Below are 27851 nucleotides of genomic sequence, written 5' to 3' on the forward strand. Positions count from 1 at the left end.
CACACAGATTTATTCTCTCATCATCCTCCTCTTCCTCACATATGCTTCACACACTGGTATAGTGAAATTAGATTAAGATGGAGCGAGCGATAAGGTGACTAATTATCATTATTATTATTATTGTTATTATCAATAATAATCTTTTTTTGTTATTTGTTTCATTTTCTGCACACTCCTGAGCTCCTGATCACATACCCCTGTATATACACGAGAACAGTATTTCTGATTTTCCGCCAACTACCACCAGAGGAAGCTCACGTACAATTGGTTGCCCACGTGCCACAGTTTGAGAACCAAGGGCTGTCAGAATAGAGAGCGGTTTAACACAGATTTCAACTTATTTTACTGCATTAATGCTAACAGTATATTTTTTTTACCATCTTACCTTCAATAATTGAATCTCTGTGCACTGTAGTGAAAATATACTGTGGTAAATATTGTACATGTGCTTTAAAACCACATGGTTTATGTTTAACCAGCTATTTGATGAAGTTGGGTGGACAGGACTATTAGGGAGCGATAAATAGAGACTACAGTATAATACTAACCTTTTTCTATGAAAAGGTTGAGATGGAGCTGCAGGTGGTTGACGGTCCACTGTACATGAAGTGGAGTTTCAGACGTTATATTTACCTATGCACTTCTCTGAACGTGTAAAAGATCTCTTCCGTGCAACCACATGAACAAACATGTGGCTTGGATGGGTTTAGCGTTAAAAATAGTTTGGGTTTTTCTGGTGATTTGCATGTTTTAAAGCGTCTTGGGCCCACCATGACTCGCTGGGTGTTTCCACACACTCTCTGAAGGCATCACAGGCAAAAAAATAAATAAATGGAAAAATGCATCAAGATGTAAGCAGCTTGAGAGTGCATCCGCGATGTATTTTTACGCGTACCCACAATCACTCATGGATAATTTCAGGAGTTTGGGCTTGTTTGTTTTTAGAGGCTCGTGGGATGTTTTGGAAAACCTCACCCCCAAAAGAGAAGAGAGGAAAGTGTAGAGAGGAGGGTTCTGAAAAACGTTTGTGGAAACACATATACAGTATGTATACTGGCTGACATTTAAACGTGGTAGTTGTGGTTTCCTCTTTAAAGCCCAAAATAATCACCTACATGTTAATTTCATACAATTTTATCATAGTTGTCCAAAATGTGTCCAATCGTGGACATCACAGTGCAGATCCCATTGACTTTGTTGAAGCTTCGACTTTGCCGTCATGAAGATTACTTTCCATTATGTCAGAATATATTTGATAGATTGCTCTGTAATTTAATATGGGATGATTTTAATGCCATCGGTTGCTGAATTGTATAAACTTTAACTCTTCCAACACCCACATCAGTTAAACTCTCTTTATTCTGTGACAATTTCAAAATGTTATAAACTCAGCTTTGGCAACTTAAAAACATTTAAGTTGTTGCTTTTAGGTCTGGGAAACAACTACTTATATATTTAACCCGCTGTCTGATATTTTATGCACAAAACAACAGATCAATCAACTGGAGTTCGACATTAGCATGTTGTTAGCATGCTGACATTAGCATTTAGCTCAAAGTGAAGCGGCTAGCCGGCTGCACTTGTTCGACCAGGGCTGGGGAACTTACTGGAACCTTTTAAAAAGGTACAAAAATACAACTTAGAAATGTGGATTCAATATCTAATAACAGTGAGTATTTTTCCAGCGATAAAATAAAACGAACTCTTTTGGGTTTTTCTCTCTGGCTGTAAGCCTATGGCAAGACAGGATATCTACTAGCTACCACTGATATCTGCAACGTCATTCTTACTCTATAGTTAAACTATAGTTACAGATATCTGTAATTCAGTTTTTACTCAGAATGAAGTCACTTTTGTACGTAATTCAGTTTTTACTCTTAGAATGACGTGACTTTCGCCATTCATGTGTAAGTCCATCACGAAATATCTCATTTTGTACAATAACCAAAGTTGTACATGCAAATTATTTTGGTCAAAAGACAATAAAAGCACATTCTAATAAGATTTCTTAACAAAACACAAGGGTTAATTGAACGTGTGGGGGCATAACTGTACAGTGAAGTAACATTTGGGAGCTATTTTTCAGACAAACGTTTACATTAGACCCAGAAAGTCTCCAGCAGGGAGATGTCTGTGGCTGATTACCCTGGCATTACATGGACGCTTGGTACGGGGAAAGCTCATGACCATGGCGTGTCTGCCACCGCAAATAAACTTCTCAAGACCCTCGTCTGAGACCTGCGCTTGTGGAGCTCACAATAAACGAAACACGCCGAATAACTGGCTGTTATTTTTACTGTGTGAAATTACAGAGCGTCGTAAGCAGGAGGGGCCGTGACAGGAGCTACAGGCGCGTTGGTTAAAAAGCGCGGTGGAGAGTTTTTAACCAGCAGCGCTTCCTCTCGTCTCTGTGTGTTTCCTGTTGGACGCGAGACAGGACTTAGGAGGGAGAGACAAAGAGGACCAGAGCGGCAACCGGCCTCATACATCCACGACTCTGCTGCACGTTGTCAGACACATCTGCACCGGAGACAGATTGTTGCAGCGCTTCGACCACCAGCGGTTTGATTCTGCAGGAAAGACAGCGCGTTTGGAAGCTCGTAAGTCACTTGACACATAGTTCAAGCTTTTAAACTTGTCTTATACCTTTATATTTAAAACTGATGTTTTAAAATGAAGACTAAAAACATGTTTAGATCAAGTTTAAATGCACACAAAGACTAACAAGTCTTTGTGTTCGTGTGCTGCTCATAACAATATTCACGATATACAATTTAAACTATTGGTTTAATTAACTGTGAACAGCAACTTATTTACTTTATAACCTAATAATGACACCCTCAGCCATCTCGATTCATACACAAATGGAAAAATATTCAGTTAACTTTCATCAAGGAGCAAATAAATCAGAAATAAGGATGTATGATATCAGGAACATTATAAACATATTTTATTTGATCATGTTTTTCGAACAAATACAATGTTTGAAGAAGCTGAAATCATATGATGAGTTGTCAAAATATTATGTTTACCACTTGACCACTAATTGGTTGATTGTTGCAGCAGCTCTAAACCATGATGAATAGAGCCAAAACAGACATGTTAGGGGAGAAAAGACAGACACAGCAACAACACATGGTTCACTGAGTCTTTATAAATATATGCACATTATATAAATCCATTGATCGATTTTTCCAGAAGCTGCAGTCATGCCTCACATACAGGACACAAGACACTGCTTGCCCTCGATGACTGAATGATGAATAATTGTAAATTTGGGTGGATGAAAGCTTGTACGCCCTGAGGCTACAGGCTTTGTGAGCTGCTGTGATAATAAGGAAGTGATACAGAAAATCTCAGTGGGAGTGATTCAACACATCAGCTGTTAATAGTCCAGATCTAGAATATCATTATCATAGTCCTTAACAATGTCCTTTTCTAATGTTTACTATTCATGTCATGATTCATTTAGGCTGTTGTAAGGGGAAAAAAAACAAACAATCATTTTAATTCATTCACTGGCTCCAGCTTCTGAAACATTGCTGTTTTTCACTGCTTTGTATGATTGCTAATTGGGTTTTTGGTGTGTTGCTATAAAACATATGACGTTATATCAGTATATATCTTCTGGAAAAGCATGATATGCAGCTTTGATTCATTTATTAAGGATTTACTTGTCAGCATGAATGAAAATAAGGATGGAGGCATTCCTAGTGATCAGGTGGGAGACTTGTTGTGACTGCTTGGCGCAGATAATCCGAGAGCAGACTCAGATTACCCCCAACATGAATGTTTGTTTTAGTGAGAGCCAGATCAGACATGCTGACTGTCTGTCATCTCTTCACTCTGCTCTGACATCATTAACCCTGTGTTTGCTATGGGGCATTTACAGCTGCAGGTGCTGGGGGATGTTTTTTTCTGTGGACATGGCAAATGGGTCAGAGGTAGTTTGGTAGCTCCAGCCTAACCCCCCTGCTGGAAGTCCTCCATTTTGCTTGCAAAAACAAAAGCTTAAAATGATGTTAAAAACTGGCTTCTAATTTGCTGTGTTCAAATGGTTTATGATATTTAGTTTAGTGTCACACAAACAAATTTAAACCTTTAAGCTACTGGAATCTGAATTTTATCTTACATTTTCCACAGAAAACTCTGCATAACCTATGCATAACTGCATCATTTTGTTTGCTTAGACCTCTAGGTAAAGCAGCTTTAGCTTAGACTAACATGCTTTCACTTAGCGCAGCCACAGATGCAGATCCAGCTGCTGTGGCTGCAAACCAAACCACAGGATAAACTCTTGTATCAGTTATCCAGTATGTTCAGTTTGATGATAAGTGCTCAAATATTTTCTGTAAAACATTACTACACATTGATTTACACACTTGGGCATGTTTTAGGGAACGGAACGCTGCGGGGCAGATGTTTATAGCCACTTTACTAAAACCAAATCTGATTATCTATGTTTCTTAATCCCCGTTGTTTTGTTCAGGTTCTTCCTGCAGTCTCTTTCTGCCCCCGTTCAATGGTATTGTATTTGTTGGCATGTGTCATTGCCCAGACTCTCGTCCTGGCTTGTTTCCGAAAAAAAGTTGCTCAACGTTTACTAGCCTTTATTAGTCACAGTGAATAACTCTGAGTTTCTATTTCATTTCTAGGCAACAATGAAGATTCTCCTGCCTCTGGTAATCCTTCAGCTGCTCTTGGCTCCGGCGCTCATGGTAAACTCTCATTGGATCCAAGAATTAATACAAGTCCACGTCTTTTCAGAACTCTGCCATTTTTCAAAACATCTACTTTTTTTCTTTGTCTCTTTTGAGTCAGTGTAGTTTGTACACTAACTTTGGTTTGATATAGAGCTTGGACTTTAACTAAATAATCAATCTGTTGATCAACAGAGAATGAATAAACAACTCTCAAGTCTGTTTCATACAATAATCTTGAGTCATTTTCAAGCACTGGATAAAAAATGACTTACAAAAGTTGTTTTCTAAGCCACTACAGCTTCTGAAATGGATTGAAAGGAGTTTGTGAATTCCTTGTCAGAAGGATATTTTGTAAATGTTTAGTTTAATGACATTCATCTCTGTTTGTTCTGATGTTGCATCGATCTACAGTAGTGATTAATGGAGAAAATAGTTGTCCAGATTAAGAGTAAACTCAAAGAAGTGAAACAGAATTGTAGGTTATAAATTATGAAATGAATGTTATATGTGCTAACACATGATTTATCTGCTAAACCATTTAATCAGTCTCCAGTGTTTCCTTTAAAAGGAAAGCAAAGAAAATGACATGATAACAAATGTTCTTGCTGATTTCTTTGCTGGTGTATTTTCAGGTGCCCAGTATGGATTACTGGGACTCGTGGGCTCCTTATGGAGAATGCAGTCGCAGCTGTGGCAGCGGAGTGACCATGAGAACCAGACGTTGTATCACTCACAGGTAAAACTCCTGCTTTTAGGGTCATCGGTGTTTATCTACATTTATAAATACACACACACTGCACTTTAACTCACAGTTGGACTCACTGTTAGAAACGCTGCCCTTTGTGAGGCCCCTAAACTCACACACTCTCTTTCTTTCCTCTCTGAATAAAGTTAATTGTGAGGTTGACTGGCACAGACTGTATCTTGATTGTAAAAGAATGCCTTGAAGTCACTGGACATGGTTTTGCCTCCAAAACAGACTGTAGGCAGGGAGGAACCTTTTAAAGGGCTTCTCATCACTGGGTGTTGGCCATCAGCTGCGAAAGAGAGTAAACATTTCTATCTGTGTGAAAAAAATTAACATAATTTCATGCTTTTACTTTGCTGCCGAAGTATCTCGTTGTTGTTTTTTTTGAAAATGGTTTCTCGGCATTCTGTGGTTTGTTTGAAATGTGTCTCCCTTTACATCTCACTTTATAGGACAGATTGTTTTTGGAGCTGCTTGAAATTGAGCCACACTTCAAACAGTGTCACTACTTTCGGTTCAGAGGTTCTCAATCTCAGGTTCTGCCACCAAAAGTGTGTTCATCTTTTCAGCTGGTCCTTGGTTTTATTGTGAAATGTTGAATAACTATGACAATAGCTTTTACAAAAAATCCTGTAGAAAAAATACCATATCTCCATTTGAAATATTAAAAAGAAGAAGTATTTTATAGATATAATGTAAATATTTGAATAAAATACTCAGAAGTGCAGTCACTTCCCACCACTGCCCAGAATGTCTAATTAAAGGTGCTAAACATCATCATTCACGTTCTGTGTTTACAGTTTGAAAATGCTGAGCACGGGGAGAAGCTGGGCGTAGAGAACAACTTAGAGTTTGATTAGTTTTGGATGAAATAGGGCCGCCAGATAGAACATGTTTCCCCAACATGTCTGAACAGTTTTCTGATTAACCTTATTTCATATTTTATGAAAGCAAAATAGTTTTTTCACATGAAAGTGTGAAACATTATAGTGGGGAAGTATAAAGCTCTTAGAAAAGCAATGTTTGATGTTGGTTTTCAACATGTCCATGCAGCCAGTCAGTGAGTCAGACAGACAGCCTGTTATTGAGTGTCCTCATCCCATGAAATGATGAGTAAGTTGTAAGAAGTCATGCCCAATGCTACTGAACTTGATAAACACTGTCATGTCTTCTTTCTCTGAATTACACCTTTTAAATATCATAATTTGACTGGCTGAATCATCAAATTACCAGACTGTCATCAAAATGACTCATATTTCCAAACAACTGATTGTCTGTAAATTTGGTCCCACACACACTTCCCGTAAGTATATGACTTTTTGATGATGCAGATTTTTTTAAGTTCCTGGGTGAAAAGTTGAGGAGTGGATGTTTGGACATGTTTTAGTTTCAGTTTTAGCTCCGCAGACAGGAGCGTGTCTTGTGTTGAGGCTGAAGGGCAGCAAAACAACAACCTGTTGTTTCAAGGTTCACTGTCATGCATGTTTGGGTTCATCAGAGTTGCTGTTGAGTCTGAGTTTTTTTTTTTTTATAGGCACAGATTAAGGAGGAATGCTACTTGATTTCAGAGCTGAAACTGGGTGTTTATGAATTCCATTATCATTGCCCTCCTTGCTCGCTTTGTATGAAACACCAGAACTTAAATAACATGTGTGATTTACTGTGTCTTTATCTAGATCATTTATGTTTGAATAAAGCATGTTTCAATCACGCTCCATCTTCTTCTACATTACAGGACTGATGGAGGACACAACTGTGTTGGGCCAGAGAAGTCCTATAGCTCCTGCAGCATCCAGGTGTGCAAACAAAACGTATTTTTGGCTGGTGAACATGCTTATAGTTGAATGAGATGAATATCAACATAGATTAAGCTATCATCTGTAAATATATAAATATCTACTGACACAATCCAGATATAATATTTTTCTCTAGCCCTGTTTATTAAATGTTTTATTGGAGGTTTTTGCACTGAATTGACTCTCACTGTTCCCCTCAGGACTGTCCAGAGGGATCCAAGGATTTCCGTGAAGAGCAGTGCTCTCAGTTTGATGGCATAGACTTCCAGGGCAAACGCTACAAGTGGCTGCCATATTATGGAGGTCAGAAGCTAAGTGGAGTGCATGGGTTTGACTGGCCAAATATTGATGTTATGTGGTCATATTAACTCATGAGAAATTCTCATACCTGACAGCTGAGAACCCCTGTGAGCTGAACTGTATGCCAAGAGGAGAGAACTTTTACTATCGCCACCGCAGCGCTGTGGTCGATGGTACACCGTGTCACCCAGGACGGAGGGACGTTTGTGTGGGCGGAGTCTGCAAGGTAGGACATGAAAAAAAAAAACTGCAGGACGAAAACATTAACAGCCGTCTCACCTCCACTCTGCTCTCAAGACTTTTCTTTTTCAAAGTTATTGTTTCACTCTCCATGTTTGGTATGGTAGAAGACAGTGGCGAACCGTGAGCACTACATCTGGGCCTTCACCTCAGCCATCTTTGCAGAGAAAATAAATAATCGCGGAAAAAAAGCAACAGTATGATTAATTGAGAGCAATTGCAATTCTTTAATTAACGATGACAAGGATGTTAACAAATAGACCATAACATCAATAACATTCCCCGCAACAAGATACATTCTCAACATGAACTTCATAAAACTGGAGACCATTATGGCTACATAGTTGAAATTAAATAAACATACTAAGTGCAAACATAGCCAAAATCTGGAAATATAAAATGAGGTCACCCTGTGACGCTGCTGACACCGACACAAGGCTTGTTTCATCACCATGGACAGCGCTATGAAATCACGACACACAACAAACCATACAAACAAATTAATTCAAGCTGGTAATACAAAGACTATTTTTTGTGAAAGTGACAAAAGTGTCTTGATGTGGCTTACAACATAGGCCTACCTTACATGAAAACAAATCCATTCATCGGTCTTTCCTTGTGAAGTGGGCGATGGCAGTGTCGTAAAGTTTGTCTTTTGACTTGAGCTCCAAAATAAGTCGTTTGTCTATGGACATCAGTACCAAAGCTCCCATGCAATCCTGTCTGGTACTGTGTCCAGTACTGTGTCTGGCGTGCGATTATTTCAGTAGAGCACAAAGATAATCCACAATTTTAAATCCTACAACAACTGTTCACTTAACCTGGAGAGGAGGAGTGCGGAGCCAAAAAAAATAAACATGTGTTTCCGCCCGGTCTCGAACCGGGGACCTTTCGCGTGTTAGGCGAACGTGATAACCACTACACTACGGAAACTGGTGACTGCCAGAATGTTCCTGCGATCGCAGCTTCCTAAAGTTTGTCCTTTGATTTGAGCTCCAAAATAAGTTGTTTGTCTATGGACATCAGTACCAAAGCTCCCATGCAATCCTGTCCGGTACTGTGTCTGTCCAGTACTGTGTCTGGTGTGCGATTATTTCAGTAGAGCACAAAGATAATCCACAATTTTAAATCCTACAACAACTGTTTACTTAATCTGGAGAGGAGGAGTGCGGAGCCAAAGAAATAAACATATGTTTCCGCCCGGTCTCGAACCGGGGACCTTTCGCGTGTTAGGCGAACGTGATAACCACTACACTACGGAAACTGGTGACCGCTGTAATGTTCCTGCGATCGCAGCTTCGTAAAGTTTGTCCTTTGACTTGAGCTCCAAAATAAGTTGTTTGTCTATGGACATCAGTACCAAAGCTCCCATGCAATCCTGTCCGGTACTGTGTCTGTCCAGTACTGTGTCTGGCGTGCGATTATTTCAGTAGAGCACAAAGATAATCCACAATTTTAAATCCTACAACAACTGTTTACTTAATCTGGAGAGGAGGAGTGCGGAGCCAAAGAAATAAACATATGTTTCCGCCCGGTCTCGAACCGGGGACCTTTCGCGTGTTAGGCGAACGTGATAACCACTACACTACGGAAACTGGTGACTGTCAAAATGTTCCTGCGATGGCAGGTTCGTAAAGTTTGTCCTCTGACTTGAGCTCCAAAAGGAGTCCTTTTTCTATGGACATAGGGTATATATTTTGGTCCAGAATTAATGTTGGGCCTTCTCTGAAGGTGTAGAAGGTCCTGAAGGTTCCCCACTGGTAGAAGACATGTTACACCTGATTGTTGTTGGGTAAAAAAATCCAGTTTTGACCCATGAACACTGATGGGCAGTAACGCGTAACTAACAGGACTTAGTGCCACTGAACTGAAGAAGCTCGTCGCCGGCTTGATGCAATGTGCATACATTTAAAAGGTTAAAACTCATAAAACACGTTTTTGAAAAAGAAACTTTCATTTGATTCAGTTTTATTTGAATTAGCAGAAAGAATATAATTAGTAGCTTGTAGCAAGTAGCAAGTAGCTTGACCAACACTGCCCATGAATGATACCAAAACAAAAAGTTCACATCTGCAACTTTTCCTTCTCCAGCGTCTGGGCTGTGACAACATGTTGGAGTCTTCTCAGCAGGAAGACACCTGCCTGCAGTGTGGGGGCAGCGGACAGTCCTGCTACAGCGTCAAGAACAGCTTTTCTGTACGAGACCTGCCAACTGGTACGATAGACATATTTTTGATCACAGACTTTCCCTTCACTGAGGAACCAGAAATCTCTGACAGGAACATCATATCTTACCCAGTAAAATAACATCAAGCATCACAATACACTTAATGGCAAAATTGAAAAATATAGGGATCCATCTTTTACCACTTTGTCCTCCACTGGAGGGTCGTGGGGGCTGCTATGCCAATCTCAGCTGACATAGGGCAATAGGCAGTGTTCACCCTGGACAGCTCGCCAGTCCATTACAGGGACAGACAAACAACCATCCACTCTCTCATTCACACCTACGGTTAAGTAGTGTCCTATTTACTCCAGTGTCCCATTTTCCAACCGGGTCTCGAACCCAGGTCTTCTTGCTACTAAGGCAAGAGTGCTAACCACTACACACACCATGTGGCCCCTGAAACATAGGGATAGTAGGGTTCATTTATTTAGATTCAAATAATTGAATCTTTCAAAATTAGAATATAATGTGGCCTTTTTCTCCAAAAGCAGATGTAATGACTATTTTAGCAGTTTAGCTCCATTCACCACATCTGTCCTGTAGGTGAAGCCAATTTCTATACAGCTGCATTATTGAGAAGTAGGCAGGCTTCTTTAAATCAGCTCTGACTGCAGTTTATTTTTCTTTCTGTTGCGTGAAACCCTTGCGTTAACTTTTCATCCCAGGCTACAACCAGATGTTCGTCATCCCTGTTGGAGCCACCACCATCAGCATCAGAGAAACAGTGGCCACGCGCAACTACATCGGTAAGAGTGTCGACTTTGTGGAACAAAAAAAAATGACTTAAGAATCAGAAAACAATCAAACATGTTAATTTCATACTTTGTACAGAATTTGACCATATAAATGTGAAACATTTCTGCATCTTCAGCTATCAAGAACCTGCGTGGGGAGTACTACCTCAATGGCCACTGGGTAATTGAGTTTTCTAGGGCAACACCGATTGCTGGCACCATGTTGTACTACCAACGTGGTGCAGAGGGCGACAATGTGCCTGAAACCATCATCGGCCGCGGTCCCACCACTGAACCTCTTGTTGTTGAGGTAAGATCACACTTGGTAGATATATTTTTTGTATTTTTTTTCTGGCAAAGCTTTAACTCATCACACACCACAGTATAAAATGCTGTAAAGTATGGCTGCATGATACATCGGTAAAAACTACATGCAATCTCATTTCAAAATGACAATGATTCTTCTGCATTTTATTTCACGAGCTTAATCGCAAATAAACAATTCTATTTTCCTAAATTATAAGATTTTAGACATTTCCTTGCTTAATGTTGGAGCTTGTGGAAACTTAAGCCATTACAATAATAATAACAACAATAAAAATAAGCCTATTATGCAGGGCTATGCCTAAATAAGTCGCACTGTTTGGCACTTGTCAATGCCTTATTGAATGTTTCTAATCTTTAGTTCACAAGTGCAATAAACATTTAGATCGGAAAAAAAAAATTGTGCCAGAGAGTCATGATCTCAATTATAAGTAATACAATCGTGATTCACATTTTTTCCAGAATCATGCAGCCCTACTGCAAAGAATAATCCAGTTTAGTTTGGGGACCCATTTTGTAATGCTTACAAATGAACACAACCGATATGCAAATAAAAAAGATACTACATTATTTCTATTTTTACAGCCACTACTGTAACACAAACCAGACATTTCCATTATGTTAGATGCATTTAACTTAATTCTAAGCATTCAAAACGTATACACACAAATCTTATGTATGAAGCTGGAAGAAATTCTGCAATTTCATATGGAAATGAAAAAAAACCCTGTAGTTTCCAACCCAGTCTCTTTCAGTCGAGATTATTTTACATGGAAAGAGAAGAACACGTACTCATGAACTCATGAACATAGCTGGTTGGTCAGCCGGTTGATTATTTAACTTTATGTACAACCTTCAATCCTCAGCTGATCAGCCAGGAGCCAAACCAAGGGGTGGAGTATGAATTTTACCTTCCTAATGGACGCTCCAGACAAGGCTACTACTGGAGTTTTGGATCCTGGTCGACCTGCAGCAGAGAGTGTGCATCAGGTTAGATCATCATACGCATATCTCTTTGTTTGAAGCCGTATTATCATCTTGAAGATTAAAACAATTCATTTCCCCGTCTTTTTCTTCATCAGGCTACCAGTCTCGGTCGGTCTTCTGCACCATCGATAATGAATCCTATTCTGACCATCTCTGTGCATCTCTGCCAAGGCCACAGTCCAACCGCACATGTAACCCCCACCCATGCCCAGAGGTCCACAGGTAAATTACAGTCAAATCAAAACAGTTTTTGACTGGTATTGGTGTGTTATGACTTATGACTGTGTAAAAGGATGGCGTACCTGTATCCTCACAAAGACCTAGGGCCTATGTTATCAGGTGAACCAGGGTCTGTATTCCGTATTATTTCGATTTAGATAACTGGGATTTGAAGTTTGGAACCATTCATTTCACTAATCACTGCTGATCTCCTATTTCTTTAGATATGTTTTAATCATTTTTTTGTCATATAGAGCAAAGAAACCAGAACATTTTCACATACACGAAACTGAAAAATCTTGTTTTAACTGATTTAAAAGCACTCAAACCGATTAAAATAGTTGATAAAATAGTTAGCGATTAATAGTCAATGTTGCAGCCCTAGTTTAGTGTTGATGCTGCTCCAAGAATGGAATATTGTAAATTAAGCACCTTTTTTTTTCCAGATAGTGCTCAACTAATCATAATCAAACATTTATTGTCCCTTTCTTCTAATGAAAACACATTTTTGATTTTGGAATGTCACATTAACAACAGAACTCCACTAGTGCAACCCCTGATTTCTGTCTTCTGTCTCTCATCTTTGATTTTCCAAGCTGGAAAACCGGCGAGTGGAATCCCTGCTCTGTTACCTGTGGTGGAGGCTCTCAGGTGCGCAGCGTGCAGTGCATCTCCCACGATGCGTCAGGGCCCCGTGTGGTAGAGGACGCCGTTTGTGCTGCCTACACCGAGGCCCCTCCATCTCTGCAGACCTGCAACATGCACAGATGTGCCGAGTATCGTGTGACCAACTGGAGTGCGGTGAGTGAACTGTGCTTCAGTGTGAGTGATAATCATCGTTAACTGCCTGTATGTTAACACTCAGTCAGAGTTAGAAATAGAACAAATACATAAAAACTGAGTATGTAGTTACTACACAAGTCTTATAATAATATATATAATATAGATTGTTTCATATCTTGTCTCAATTGATATTAAAACAATTTCTTTTTAATATCGTTTGAAATGAGATGAAATAGTTTTTATATTAACACCAGACGAGGGCATATTTAAATAACAAATTAAAGCATCGAATTACATAAATGTCTTTTTAAAACATGCCACTCTTAAAACAAGGTATATTATGTGATAAACAGCTGTGACCAAAGGTTGGTTATTAAATCCTGTGTGGTAAAATCTCTGTGGGTGTGTGTGTGTGTGTGTGTGCAGTGCTCTGTGACCTGCGGTTCAGGTGAACAGACCAGAGAAGTAACCTGTGTGGGTTCAGGTGGGATGATGCTGGAGGAAGCGTCCTGCAGGAAATTGCTCCGTCCTCTTACTGTCCAGCCCTGTGAGATGGCCGCCTGTCCCAGACAGATCAGCTGGCACGTTGGCGAGTGGGGACTGGTGAGTGTGGCGGACAACAGTGAACACACACAACACAGTGCACTTGTTTTAGGTCAATATTCAATCTCATTTTCTCTGCAGTGTTCTAAGAGCTGTGGCTCAGGTTCTCGAGAGCGCCAGGTGATCTGCTCAGACCCAGAGAGGAACCTGTATCCTGTGGACCAGTGTGACGCCCACCCTAAACCCTCCACAGTGGGGCGCTGCAACCCACAGGCCTGCTTCAGACCACAGGGTCAGTCTACGCAACACTGGATCCTAAATTGAACCAATACATGTAAAAATCACCAAAAAGTTTAAACATTCTCTCCTAAGTTTTACTGCAGGAGGATTAACTTTTATGACTATTTTATATGAGTATTTCAGTTTGTAATCTCACTACACGAAAAAATGGATGAAGACAGCAGTCATCATAGTTTGAGCCTGCGTCAATATAATTCAGCGACTCACCTTCATAATAAATTGAGCTGTTATTGGTTTGTATTTGTTTTGTGTGCAGTTGTCCCCAGCATCCAGGACCCACGCGGTCATGACAACACTCAGACTGTGTTCCAGCCGTATGTGCCAGATCACGCGTCAGGTAAGTGTCCAACTCTACAGCTTCTAAAAAAAAGACATTTAAATCAATGTGTTGATGGATAAACCACTTTTGGAATTTGAAATCTTTACATTGACTTTGTTCTTAAACAAACAAACAAAGGACCAAAATGATAGTAGGTGTGACTGTACCTTCCTCCTCCTCCTCCTCCCAAACATCACTTCAGTCTTTTTGTCCCAGTCAGCCCTCTGTGCCTCCTCCTCTGACCCAGGCCTGATTGACATGTTTTCTGGGCTCACTGCACTTTGTCAGCCTGATTAAAATATTTCAGAGGCAATGAAGTGTGCCGTGTGTGGCTTGTTCTGGCATTTTTCACTTCTCCTTGTCAGAGGTCTTGCGTGTCCTCACTTCTTATTATCTGATTAATGTGTGTACGTCGTGTTTCAGTGCTTTTTTTGGTCTGAAAACAAACAAGATGGTTTCTTTGTGTTTTTTCTTGTGTTTCTTTTGTGTTTGAGATTTGTGTGAAATCTGACTGTGTGACCTCAGGCACAAAAGCTTAGACTTGGTCCACTTTTCTATTTTAAAACAGGTCGACTGTGGGGTCTAGTGTAAATTTACAGTGTGTGAATTCCCCTCCATGTTGTTTTCATCCCAGTCCGCAGACCAGAGACGGACCAGACCCAGACCAACACGGTCCACGACCCCCATAGCTCTGCCCCTGCTCTCCACTGCAGCCAGTCTTATTATGGTTGCTGTCCAGACGGACACACTTCAGCCGGAGGTCCCGAGAGTCTGGGCTGCCCACTGGCCCCAGCTCCCATTCCGACCCAGCCAGCCTGCATCCAGACCAGGTATCAAACCTGTCATTACACTGTGGTTGAGGTCACATATAGAGGCAGTTTTAGTCTGAAGCCCCTTTTACACATTGTTGTCGTGCCATTATGCCACACAGTCCAGATGTCTGTGTAAAAGAGACAACCAGAAAGTGTGGTGCTGCATGTCACGCCTCTGGTTATGTAAAGCTGTAAAATCACACACGGGGCCAGAAATATGCACGTTCAGTGTAGACAAAAACATAATGAGGGGTTTTCTTGAAGGGAACTTAGTGGGTGTTGAAGTTTTCGTTTCTCTCTCGTTGTCGTTCCACAGTCAACCACCGCAATTACCACCAAACAACCAGGTTGAAGTTGAGGTTCTCTTACAAAAAGGAAAGCTATGCTGAGGTCAGACTACATGTTGTAATCATGATTGTAGCTGGATCTGGCACATGTGGGATTTCTGGCGTGTAGTGCCCTGAAAATCAAGCTGTACTTCTTTCTTCTCTCCTTTGTAGGTGTTCAGAGCTTCCCATGAGGCCATAGTCCTATTTTATTTACCAAAGCAGACAAAAAGACTTTCAGGATAAACTGTTTCATTTCTTGGTACTTCTTGTCTTTTTGTCCTAATTATCAGTTATGGCTGCTGCCAAGACGGTGTGACGGCTGCTCAGGGCCTCAACAAGGAGGGATGTGAAGAGTTTGTGGCTCTCGCACCAACTGTAAGCAACTGTAATTTGTTTTATGTTGAGTTTCATAGTGTTTTTTTTAATAGTTTAAAGTAATAAAAACAAAGCGATGTTCATGTGTGGACAAAGACTGGGGCTTTTGTTGTTTACGCTTCAACAAGAAAGTAATGATGTGACAACTAATGAACCTTAGTGTCAAAGAGCGAAATAGACCAAAAGGTCTGAGTGAATCTGATTTTTTACATTTTTTTTTTTATATTTCCTGATTTTTAATGGTTCTTTTTGACATGTTTCCTTAGGTTGCTCCTTCTCTCCCCACTGAGAATGCAGTTCAGTGCAGAACCACCACCTACGGTTGCTGCTACGACCGCACCTCGATTGCAGCAGGACCCAACGGAGAAGGCTGCCCTGACCCACCGAACCACAGTAAGAGAACTCTCTTATCGTTTGTTTCGAAAAAATGAAACAATAAATAAAATGATTGTGTTCAGTCATATGATTGATTTACAGTAGTCATTAGCCTTATCAGGCGATCTTGGTATGTTTTTTGAAATCCAGTAATGTATTTAAAACCAATATTGTCCAATACTGCTATCTAGGGCTGCAACTAACGATTATTTTCATAATATATTAATCTGTCGATTATTTTCTTGATTAATCGACTAATTGTTTGGTCCATAAAATATCAGAAAACCTTAAAAAATGTTGATCGTTAAACCTGGAAATGATGATGTTCTCAAATGTCTTGTTTTGTCCACAAACCAAAATTATTAATGTTTAATGATTTCTTTGTTATCCAGAGCAAAGAAATGACGAAAATACTCACATTTAAGAAGCTTTAACAATCGGAAATCTTGTGTTAAATCACGGAAAAAGCTTAAAACCGATGAATCGATTATCAAAATAGTTGCCGATTAATAATCGATTCATCCCTTAATTGTTTCAGGTCTACTGATATCGTGACAATACCAGACACACTTCATTTATTAAATCTGTTCCTTGTTACTGCTTGTATACTTGTACTTGTATAATGGAACAGTGGTCCATGGCGTAAATGGGGTAACTGCATGGAAACATGCTGAGTGATAATTGTAGTTCAGACTGTGATGCAGAGATTTCATGCTCGTTTCTTTGCTGTAGTTGAGCGCTCCATCTGCTCCCTGCCTCGTGCTGCCGGCTCCTGCAGCCAGTGGATATCACGCTACCACTACAACGTCATCACCTCCAAGTGTGTTCACTTCTGGTATGGAAGTTGCCACGGCAACAGCAACAACTTCATGACCCGGGCCGAGTGTCACAGGGCGTGTGAGGTGCCTGCAGTGAGCCATCAGGGCCCGAGGCCTGTAGATCCTGCTGGAGAGCCAACACCTAGAAGAGAATCTACCCCGAGAGGAGGATCCACATCCGGAGGGTCACACAACATGGGGGGGGTTTTCACAGTCCAGGGAGGTCAGACCAGAGGCAACAGCAGACAGGCCACAAGTGCTGCCACCAATGCACACAGAGCTAGAATCTATCTTCGGGGACGCCGGCCTTCATCCGTCACCGCTGCTCAGCACAGCAGCCCAGCTGCGAGGTAAGAGCCCGGGGACACCGGGAGCTCAGTACCTGCTCCAGTCCTGCCACCACTGCTTATTCCCACTGAAGAATCCCCACTCTGCCTTACTCTGGCTCTGAGTACAGCCAGAGAGTGAGCTGAAGGAGACTGAACCCCCAAAACAAAGACTAATTATCTCCATCATTCACTCACCTCCTCAAAATCTGATGATGAAGTTACTATAGCCCCTTTTCCACCTCTGGTCCCCAGCTCGTCTCGCCTTGGCACGGCATGGTTTAGGTTGTTTTTCCACTACAAAATAGTACCTAGTCAACGTGGGCAGAGTCGTCGGAGTCAGTTAAATAAAAATATTTGTTTAGTACTTCCTCCCTGATCGGAGCACAGACTCCGCCTGACACTAAAATACAGCGGCAGGATTTGTGATGACTGGTCTAGATCGCGATCAGCAGCGCTGTCGCTAAATACACCAGACTCCTCTGTTAAATATTGGTACTAAAAAAAAGTACCAGGTACTATCATTAGTGGAAATGCAAAATAACCGCTCTGTGCCGAGTCGAGCCATTATGTTATCATAGTTTCTTCGATTTCCAGGACATGACAAATCAGATCCGGAATACACCGAATACACATCAGAAGTCTAAAAGAAATGAAGGAGAATTATTGAATTTGTGAGTTTAAATGTCTGCAGTTAAATCAGCCATTAAATGAAAAACATCCCATTGTAAAACGCCAAAGGTTTTAAAGGTTTTGAGACAAAATGATCAATCTTAAAGAGGAATTTGTCTCCGAGGCTGAAAGGTTCTTGTGGTTAAACTTGTTACTTCACTGTGGTGATGTTGCAATGAACTCCAGAGCAGTGATTAATAACCCTCTCATCAGATTAATCCGGCTGATGCTTGTAATGGAATCTGGGAATCTGGTGCAAACACAAACAACAACCTTCATTACAAAGTTGATGTTTACAACTATTCCCAGTCTAAAATGTTTATTATATCCCATTTTCCCCTCTTCACCCATTTGACGACTCTCTAAATGATCTTGTGAGACACATTTTGAGAATCACTGCTCGGTTGCTACACCAAACAATCACCGTTTTCCTGCTCGGGGGTTGAATTTCTCTCTAAAAATATTCATATTTTTTCTGTGCAACAGAATATCTTTAATGTGCTTTTGCTTTATTGTACGCACCATGCTCTTTATGTAGCTTCCCGTCGCTCACTGTGCTTAGATGCTTCGCGCTCCACAGACTCTCGCTGTCACGCCTGCTTTGAGTAGCAACACGGTGTTTTCTCCCTTTACCTTTAACGTCAGGAGATGTTGGTGACCTCACAGCGACCTTTCCCTCTGTTTCACTGTGTGTGTAGAGTTTACGTTGACCGTCTCTGTGTTTGTTTGTGTCGATGGTTTCACCTGACTGTGTCAGGCGTGTTCTTCGTGTAGGTCAAACCTAATAAAGGTTCTGCTGTTGATGCTTCATGTCGTCGTCTGTGTGTTGTGTGTGGGTGCAAACATTCGTGGGTCACTCTCTGGTTCTGTCTTAGCGGTGAGCTGGTTCTGTGGGTTCTGTTTGGTGTCAGTGAAATTGTCCTGTGTCGTCGTTTGTTTGTGTTGGTGTGTCGTCATTTTCTTCCCCTGTCTTTTACTCTCTGAGCGTCTGCAGCCATGTGGTGGCCGATCTTTATGTCTGCTGTGGTGACGACTCATTAAAGAACCAACAGTGGAACATAAAGTGACCTATTTTTGTTTTTCTCTCTTTCTGTCCATTTTTCTTTCTAACTACCTCTTGTTGACATGTCTTTCCAAACTCTTTTATTCACTCTTTCCATATTTGCATTCTATATTTCTTGCCTTTCTTTCTTCTCCAAATTCCTTTATCATTATTTTCCTCACTTTTTATTTCCACCCTTCTTTTCCTTTTTTTTTCTTCTTCCCTCCTTTATGTCCTGTTGCTGTTTTTCCTTCTTCCATTCCTTTCTTTATTCCATCCTTTCTTTCTATCTATCTGTCTTCTCTGTCCCCTTCATTTGTTTTTCCCTTATTTATTCATTCTTTCTTTTTGCCTCCCTTCTTCCCATTCTTATTTCTCTTTGTCCATCTCTCTCTCCCTTTCCTTTCTTTTCTCTTTATTCTTTTCTATTTATTATCCCTTCTATCCTTTCTTGTTTTCTTCCTTGATTTTCTTCTTGTCCACCCTTCTCCCTGCCTTTCCTTTCCTTTCCCTTCTCTTAATTCTTTTGTATTCATCTTCCCTTCCTACCTTCCTTCCTCCTTACCATCTTCCCTGTCTCATTTTCTTTCTTTCCTCGTTGTTTGTCTGTTTTCCTTCCCTCTTTCCTTTCTTGTTCCTCCTCCTGTTTCCTCAGTCTGACTCTGGGAGAAGTGACCATTGATAAGTCGGACCCGTCCACAGTGGAGGCGTTGGTGGGTCAGACTGTGGTGCTGCCGTGCAGAGTCAGTCCACCACCGTCCTCCACTGTCATCGTGGAGTGGAGACGAGATGGAGTTCCTCTGTCCACTCACAGGTCAGACACACACACACACAGTTTAAATGAACGGATATTTCTGCTTTTACATAATAATCAGTGTTTTCCTCAGGCATCACCAGCAGCCCAATGGCTCACTTTTGGTCGGTCCACTCACGAAGCTGGACTCTGGTTGGTTTCTGTGCGTGGCCACGCGGGAACGTGAGCGAGACCATCGCTACATTTACCTTTCTGTCACAGGTAATGTCTCACAATTGTGTCCATTAGTTAGAGAGTGTCTTCAGACGTCTCCTAAATCTCAAAATTCTCAGTTTATTGTCATAGAGAAACAAGATAACTTTATTTTATTATTTCAAAAAACCTCAGTTGATCAGTTGGATATCAAAATGTAAAATAATGCAGTAATTGACAAATCATTGATTTCACCTTACACTTAGATTCTTTTATTTTATTTAAATTAATGAACAACATTTTTTTATACAATTTAGTAAAAAAACCCACCCCCAACCTATTATTGTATTGAATTGTTGTAACAACCATATATTAATGAATGCATTACTTTCAGGACACAAGTGATTTGTTTTTTTGTTCTTCTTTTTCTTTCACTGTAGAGGTTTAAATTTAAATGTTTGTTTAGTCATTTTCAAGTTATTGAACATTTAGTCACATAAAAGTACTAACAGTAGTGTAGTAATAGTCTTTCTGTTAATCTGACAGTGTCACTATCTCTGTGTCATAGAGGGATCGTCTCCACTGATTCCCACTTCACTCCCCAGAGACGGTCCTTTCCCTCGGTAAGAAGAATCTCTGCTGTCTCTCCTTAAAGTGGAGGAATTAAAGTTTACAGACGCACAGACGTCTTGATATTCGGTCAAATTCTCATGGGTGATGTTGCTGACGTCAGCTCTGCTTTCCTCTTGTGACTCTTCCTCTCAGGTTCAGCATCGACCGCTCGAGTCCGTCTTCGCTGGAAGTGCGAGGAGGACAGACGGCGAGGATTCCCTGTGTCATTGTCCCTCCCTCTGCTCTGCAGTCAGTCAGCATTCAGTGGACAAAAGATGGACAGACTCTCACTCACTCCAGGCAAGTGTCATTCTTCTTATTAAAGTCACATGATTGGAATCCTGATGCAAAAATGTCTTTGTAACGTAGCGACTAAATCAAAGCTGCATCTGTAACACCTAATATCATTTCCATATTTGGTCAATTAAGTACAGCTTATTTTAGCATCTTATTTAAAACATATCCACGTGAATGTAAATCAAAGGTCCACACAACATTATTCCAGACATAATAACAACAGAAAGATTGTCCTTTTGGCTCCACATGTGAGAGCAGATGAATGACTTGCCTCGTGTGTTGCAGGTTTACCCAGAATCCCGATGGTACCCTGGTGGTTAGCGGCCTGAAGTCTGAGGACTCAGGTGTTTACACGTGTACGGCCTCCAGTCTGCAGCAGCTGGAGCAGAGGCAGCTGCAACTCAAAGTCCAAGGTGTGTTTCACTAAAAACACCACACCAGGCATCACTGATGGATCACTTACTGTTTTTAATAACTGATTCATTGGTTTGATAATTAAAACACGTGCTTTGATTTCTTAATTATTTTTTAGCGTCTTAAATGGGAATATTTTTAGGTTTCTTTGCTCGAAATAAAACATTAAAACTGAATCATTTACGTGATCATTTGGAGGAACCTTTTCCTCACTCAGACGTTCCATAGGAAGTTTTCCCCTGGAAATGTAGCAGTGATGAGTAAATATATAACATAATAATAATACTAATATATCATTTAATAATAGATTTGTTTTAAGATAGTTTGGTTAATGAAATTCATTATCTATAAACACAAAACACCTTGTGCCTTAGCTGCAGTGCTGTAGATCTTTTAGTTTATTTTGTTCTTTTGTCATATATTTAGTATTGACTGTATAGAGCAGTGGTGTCAAACTGGCGGCCCGTGAGCAATATGCGGCCCCCCAATCGAGTACATGTGGCCCACCACCTAATATAATGTGTTTAAACACAGTTTAATACTAAATATGTTTGCTCGCAGTATTTTTTTGTAATAGTAATAATAAAACATTCGCTTGTAATGATCACAGTATTAAATGTATTGCCTTCAACATTCAATGACATTATTTATTACATATATATACCATAAACCTTATAGTTGTCCATGTTATTATTGACTTATAATTTCTCTGTTTTTGATATTCATGGATTTATTTTGCGTCATAAATATGTCATTACGCTGAAAAACACATCGTTCCGTATCAAAACAAGCACTTTTACGTTGAAATTCTGTGAAATATCTTTATTGTGACATCATGATGGAATATTGTGATGTAAGTTGTAGCTCATATTGACCACCTGCTACTGAACAGTTGTGTTTTTACACTTTTTTTCCCCCCTCTTGACCAGATTACATGCAGATTACAGATTACGTGCTCATTGTTCCCTCAGGTCATTAGAGTTTGACACCTCTGGTATAGACTCTTGAATCTTGAAATGTTCCATATCATATCTTTAAAGTTATTGACGGTGTACAACAGAATCTGTTTGGACTCTTTGGGAAATAAGCCTCAGTTACTCCATGATTCACTCACATTAATGACTTTAAAATGGACCGAACCCCAGTAACCACACTTGGTTGTATGCTGTAGTTCCACATAGTCACCAGGAGGTGGCAGTAAATCACACGTTTTATAGAACCCAGTGGAAACTGAACTGATACTGAGAAGAGAATAGGTTTTAAAATGAAAAGAAAATGAGAATAAATAATAATTTTGTGTTTTTTTGATTGTCCAGCCGACCTGAAGATCACGACGGCTCCTAATAACGTCCAGGTTGGTGAAGGCAGCACAGCTCTGCTGCCCTGTGTGGTGTCAGGAGACAACATTAACATCGGCTGGTCCAGGTAAAAGAGGATTATTCATCCTTTTTTTAGACCTGATGATGATTAATAAACCTGAGAGCAGCAGGAACAGCACTTACAGAGTTTGTTTTCAAATGAAGATATTTACATTTAAAAGGTCTTTTTCTATTATTTAACCAGGGATGAATAATTGAGATCTCTACAAGAGAGAAAACAGAAAATATCATATTCATCTAAAAGATATACAGACGACAGAACAATGAAAGTAGTGAATTAGTTGAGTTACAGTTCATTTGAAAACATCCAGTGAGCCCAGCTCTATTTTTATTTTTTACGTTTTCATGTGTCTGTTTGTGGACTGTTGTTTTTTATGTAGATGTGGAGGATGTGGGTGAGGAGGCTGTGAAGGGAAGGAGGGGGCTGATCTACTCGGAAATGTTTCCATGTGCAGTTTATTCACGCGTTTAAACTGAAAAACAATTTGAAAAAAAAGAAGATATTTATCAACTGTTGAACTGGCACAAATAGGATAAACAAAGGGTCTATGAAAAAATGCTAGGATTCTTTTTTTTGAAAGATATTTGGTTCATAATTGGCTTTCAAAATACAAAATTTCCCTTTTAACTTGAAAATAAGAAAAACTGATTCTCTTTATTTAGGTGATTATTGTTATGTTTTAAAGTTTATTATTTTAATCCTATTTATACTGAATATTTAACTTTCTTCTAAGTACTTTAATCTCTTTGGATATTTTAATTTTTTATTTAGTATTTCCTTTATTTGACTCTTATTTCAGTATTCTACCTTTTATTTGTAATGTATTTTGACACATTTTTGGTTGAGTTATTTTTATCTGACCTCAGTGTTTCCTCACTGATGATGTTTCCTGACAGTTTTGTCTTCTTTCATCTTTTCTTCCTGTAACTGTTAACCTGGCGTGTCTGTATGTGTGTGTGTGTGTGTGTGTGTCTCTGTCTGTGTGTGAGGGGTTTTTATTGTGTAAGGCAATTTATATTTAAATACATATCACATAAATAAAGTCTGATTGATTGAATTCTAATGAACCTTAAAGACAGTAACTCTCTTAAAGGTGTTTTTAAAGCTGCGACACAGATCACAGGCACTTCTAACTGACTAAATTCTCATTTGGACAGAAATGGCGTCCTGGTGCGCCCGGACGGTCGCGATGTTGTGCTGTCACCTGACGGCAGTCTGATCCTGAACAATGTGAAGCCGTCAGACGAGGGCACGTACACGTGTAACGCTTACACCGGCATCTACTCGGTCAGCGCCACGGCTGAAGTGAAGGTCATTAAAGACACGCAGCAAGGTGAGGATGATCGTACCGCGCGTTTGTAACTTTCGGGGAAAGTACATTTACTCGGTAGGCGGGACGTGGGCTGGTGTGACGACAGTGAACGCAACACAATGGGCAACAATGGAGGACATCCAGCAGCTCTTTTTTTCTGGTCAAGCTTTGTATGAGAGTGGATGGAATAAAAGGAGTGACGTGTTTCTGTCGTGGATGGAGCCACCTTTACCCTTTTACTCTGCAACACTGGCTCTGTTCGGGTGGGTTATTTTGGTTCTATTCCTAATGGAAATGCAAAACAATACCATGCTGCATCACACTTTTCGTCCTGGTCCTGATTATTTCCGCTGACCTGTCAGCAAACGATGCAGAGATGTTGTACAGTCAGTGTCACAAATTATACAATTTAGTGGGGACTGTGCACAGAGGGACGCTGCAGTGCTTTGTTGTTTGACTTTAAACGACTTTTTCTAAAAGTTCTAAAAGACAATTGGTGCTTTTTTCACGATACAGTTCCAGCACAACTCGGCTCAACTTTTTTTTTGCTTTTCCATTTGCTATTAGGGATAGTACGTGGTACCTGAGAAGAGCCCGTACTAAAATGTGACGTCAACAGACTGGTTGGTCAGAGAATGTCATTAGCACGACCGTCTGACACAAGAATCAAAGCGAACAATGCCGAACTGTAGATCAGTTAAAAAGACTTAAAAATCCTGAAAACATACGTTACTCTCCAATATTTAGCAAGGAACGGAGGACTCTGGTGTATTTAGCGACAGCACTGCTGAAAGCCGGCGATCATGAGCCGACTCTCAGCCTGTTCAGACGAAATACTGAACTACTCTTTTTAATGAACTGATTCTAATGATTCAGTTACACTGAAAACGACTGCTTCGCTCGTCACTAGTTTGTGTCACGTCTGAAACAGCGTCAGGGGAGTTTCATGCAGCCGTGCTATAACGATCCCGCCCACGTTGAGGAGGTTCTATGAAGTACTGGAAAACAACGTGTGTGTGATACCAAACTGAGTCAAGTCGAGCTGATTTAATCACTAACGTTACCTTAATAAATTTCCCCTTAGCACCAACTGACTGGAAGTTAGTAGAGTTGGTGTATAAATATATACTGTATATATATATATATATATATATATATATATGTATATATATATATATACATATATACATATATATGTATATATATATATAAAGTAATGTTTTATTACTTTCTTCAAAGTTTACATACACTAAGATTATTATGCCTTTAAACAATTTGGGAAAGCCCAAATGAAGTTGTCTATATATATATATATATACATACATATATGTGTATATATACACATATATGTATGTATGTATATATATATATATATATATGTATATATATATATACACATATGTGTATATATATATACATATATGTATATATATATATATATAGACAACTTCATTTGGGCTTTCCCATATATATATATATATATATATATATATGTATATATGTATATATATACACATATATGTATATGTATATATATACATATATGTAAATATATATATATAGACAACTTCATTTGGGCTTTCCCATATATATATATATATATATATGTTATATGTATATATATACATATATATACACATATATGTATATATATAGACAACTTCATTCGGGCTTTCCCATATATATGTGTATATATATATATATATATATATGTATGTACAATGTACAGAATGACATCAGCTTGTGTTTTTTGCTGTTGTCGTGGCAGGTGAGGATGTGTCGCCTGACTGCGTGGACCAGCCCGATCTCGCCAACTGTGAGCTGATAGTTTACGCCCGACTCTGCTCCAACACGTACTACTCCAGCTTCTGCTGTGCCAGCTGCACCAGACATTCCCGGAAAAGGAAGAGTAACAGGTTTGAGCGGCTGGGCTAAAGGCCTAAATGCCGCAGAGTGTTACACACAAAAAAAAACACAAAACCAAAAAACTCTGGACTTTCAACTCTGAACTGCTGCCTTTGCCAAAAGCACTAAGAACACAGGAAATGGACTACTGGTGTAGTATAATATGTGAAGTATCGTGCCTTTAAATGTCAGTACTGAGGCAGCGTTTTTCTGTCTCACCGTTTAAAATTAACTTATTGCTCTCTGACCTACTGTAGGTTCTCTGTTTTTAAGAGAATCGAAGGGCTTTTATTCTGAAAGGATTCCTCTGCTTGTCGCTGATTCTGTGACGTACAACGAGCTCTGAGCAGATTGTGCTTTTATTTTTAATCTTTATTATTTTATAATAAAGTCATATTTTGATTAAAAACAAAACACTTGGTGTCACAAGTTTGTCATGTTGGTCATTTTAAGGTACAGTGTGTAAAGTTTTAATGTCGCAGCTGAACATCATCTCCCTCCTCACTCTTTAAACTTAAAACAGGTTAAGTTTGTCCATTGTGGGCCACTGTAAAGACAAGCTAAAGCAAAACGACAGCTCCAGGTGATTGTACACTTGTTTTACATGCTGCATCAATCATGTCAATGAACTAATAGTGTTTATTTATACAGAACTTCACATTTCACTTCAGACAAAACTTTAAAACGATTTCTTTGTGACATGGAGCAAAGAAATATCAAAATAGTTGATTAACAGCTGATTCATTTAGTAATATAGCAGTCGTTGCGGCTCTAGATCAGATATTTTCTGTATTTGTGTGCAACAATGTTCATATTATACACATCTGTCCATGCTTTTTAAAAGCATGTTGTTGTGAGTGGATGACGGTGAGCAGCTGCTGTGTGTCATAAAAAAAGCTTCAGTTGACACAGAAATGGAAGTTTCCTCAGCTGTTTTGCCCAGAGCTGACTGTGTGTGACTGTGTGTGTCTGTGTGACTGTGTGTGACTGTGTGTGACTGTGGGTCGGTGCAGAGGCTGCAGAGCTGCAGGTGCGTCCTGAGAGACGCAGGCTGTGGTTTTGCACTTGTGTCGTTTCTGAGAACGTTGTGCAGGATGCGCTCCGTGACCACATCCGCTGCTCCCCTGTCGCTCTCTGCTCCTCTGCACACTTTCAAACCCTCCGCTTTGTGCTTTTTTTTCACACAAACACAAACGTTGACTTGGACAGGTTCTATTTTGACAATTACTGAGTTTGTTAACACTTTACAACATTAGTAAATCCTGTTTTAAGTGTTGTAACTACGAACTTGAATGATATTCAGGTTAATTAAGGTGTTAATTCATACGTTTTTCAAAGTAATGGTAACACAACCAAATTACTTAAGTCAAAGTTAAGTGATGCTTTGTTTTACACTTTACAAAAAGGATAAGGAGGAGCAGCAATAACAATAATAAATATAAAAGAGTTAAGTGCTTTTATAATGTCACTGAAACTGTCAACTGTTACAGATTACCTTTAAGGAAAGACATTTCCATTTATTTAAATCAGTTGTTAAACAGTTATTATGGACATTAACAGCAGCTGTATATGATGAGTTAATACCTTCATTAACCTGAATAACATTAAACGTTTGTAAATGCTTATTAAATAATGTATTGTAAAGTGTTACTGTGAGTTTTAATGTTTTTTTTTATATGGAACATTCGACGTTTTATACCATTTCTGCATTTTCATATGTCTATAATAAAAGGAATAATAATGAAAAAGGAAAATGAGTTTCAGCCCAAATCAGTAAATCGATCTTTATTTGATAAGCACTTTTCATACAAATAAAATGAAACACAAAGGAAAGAAATACATAATACGTTTTTCTTAATATAAGTGTAAAATCAACATGTAGACAAATAAGTATAAAGCAAATGTGGGAGTTATGTCCTAACAAATCAATCTAACTCAATCTTTTAATAAACGCTCTTTCCTGTGGTCTGAAATATTAAATATTTTAATCTATTTTATACATTTTTCTTCGAA

General features: G+C 39.5%; 1 protein-coding gene and 3 non-coding genes across 4 annotated transcripts; 1 reads left to right on the plus strand and 3 right to left on the minus strand.

Annotated features, from left to right (window-relative positions):
* Positions 1-2348: 2348 nt before the first annotated feature.
* On the plus strand, positions 2349-26195 carry paplna (papilin a, proteoglycan-like sulfated glycoprotein). Its single transcript, XM_058614991.1, has 27 exons — positions 2349-2600; positions 4656-4718; positions 5336-5439; positions 7187-7247; positions 7448-7550; positions 7643-7773; positions 9879-10002; positions 10680-10760; positions 10886-11058; positions 11939-12062; positions 12155-12281; positions 12875-13079; positions 13488-13664; positions 13746-13896; positions 14161-14241; positions 14858-15053; positions 15655-15739; positions 16006-16132; positions 16847-17282; positions 19628-19786; positions 19860-19987; positions 20487-20541; positions 20684-20830; positions 21113-21240; positions 22558-22666; positions 23779-23954; positions 25702-26195. The coding sequence occupies exons 2-27, from the start codon at positions 4662-4664 to the stop codon at positions 25866-25868; spliced, it is 3612 nt and encodes a 1203-aa protein (XP_058470974.1). The 5' UTR covers positions 2349-2600; positions 4656-4661; the 3' UTR covers positions 25869-26195.
* trnav-aac (transfer RNA valine (anticodon AAC)) lies at positions 8648-8720 on the minus strand. The gene has a single exon. It is a non-coding gene; the product is annotated as a tRNA-Val (tRNA).
* Positions 8979-9051, minus strand: trnav-aac (transfer RNA valine (anticodon AAC)). The gene has a single exon. It is a non-coding gene; the product is annotated as a tRNA-Val (tRNA).
* trnav-aac (transfer RNA valine (anticodon AAC)) lies at positions 9310-9382 on the minus strand. The gene has a single exon. It is a non-coding gene; the product is annotated as a tRNA-Val (tRNA).
* Positions 26196-27851: the final 1656 nt, after the last annotated feature.

The sequence above is a fragment of the Solea solea genome, chromosome 18, assembly GCF_958295425.1.
Source record: "Solea solea chromosome 18, fSolSol10.1, whole genome shotgun sequence".
NCBI lineage: Eukaryota > Metazoa > Chordata > Actinopteri > Pleuronectiformes > Soleidae > Solea > Solea solea.

Bases quoted from the DNA above. Each gene is read 5' to 3' on its own strand.
- paplna (XM_058614991.1), top strand. From the start codon at position 4,662: ATGAAGATTCTCCTGCCTCTGGTAATCCTTCAGCTGCTCTTGGCTCCG. The intron at 15,054-15,654 runs GTATCAAACCTG...CCTAATTATCAG, and splicing joins CCAGCCTGCATCCAGACCAG to TTATGGCTGCTGCCAAGACG. The intron at 15,740-16,005 runs GTAAGCAACTGT...ATGTTTCCTTAG, and splicing joins TTGTGGCTCTCGCACCAACT to GTTGCTCCTTCTCTCCCCAC.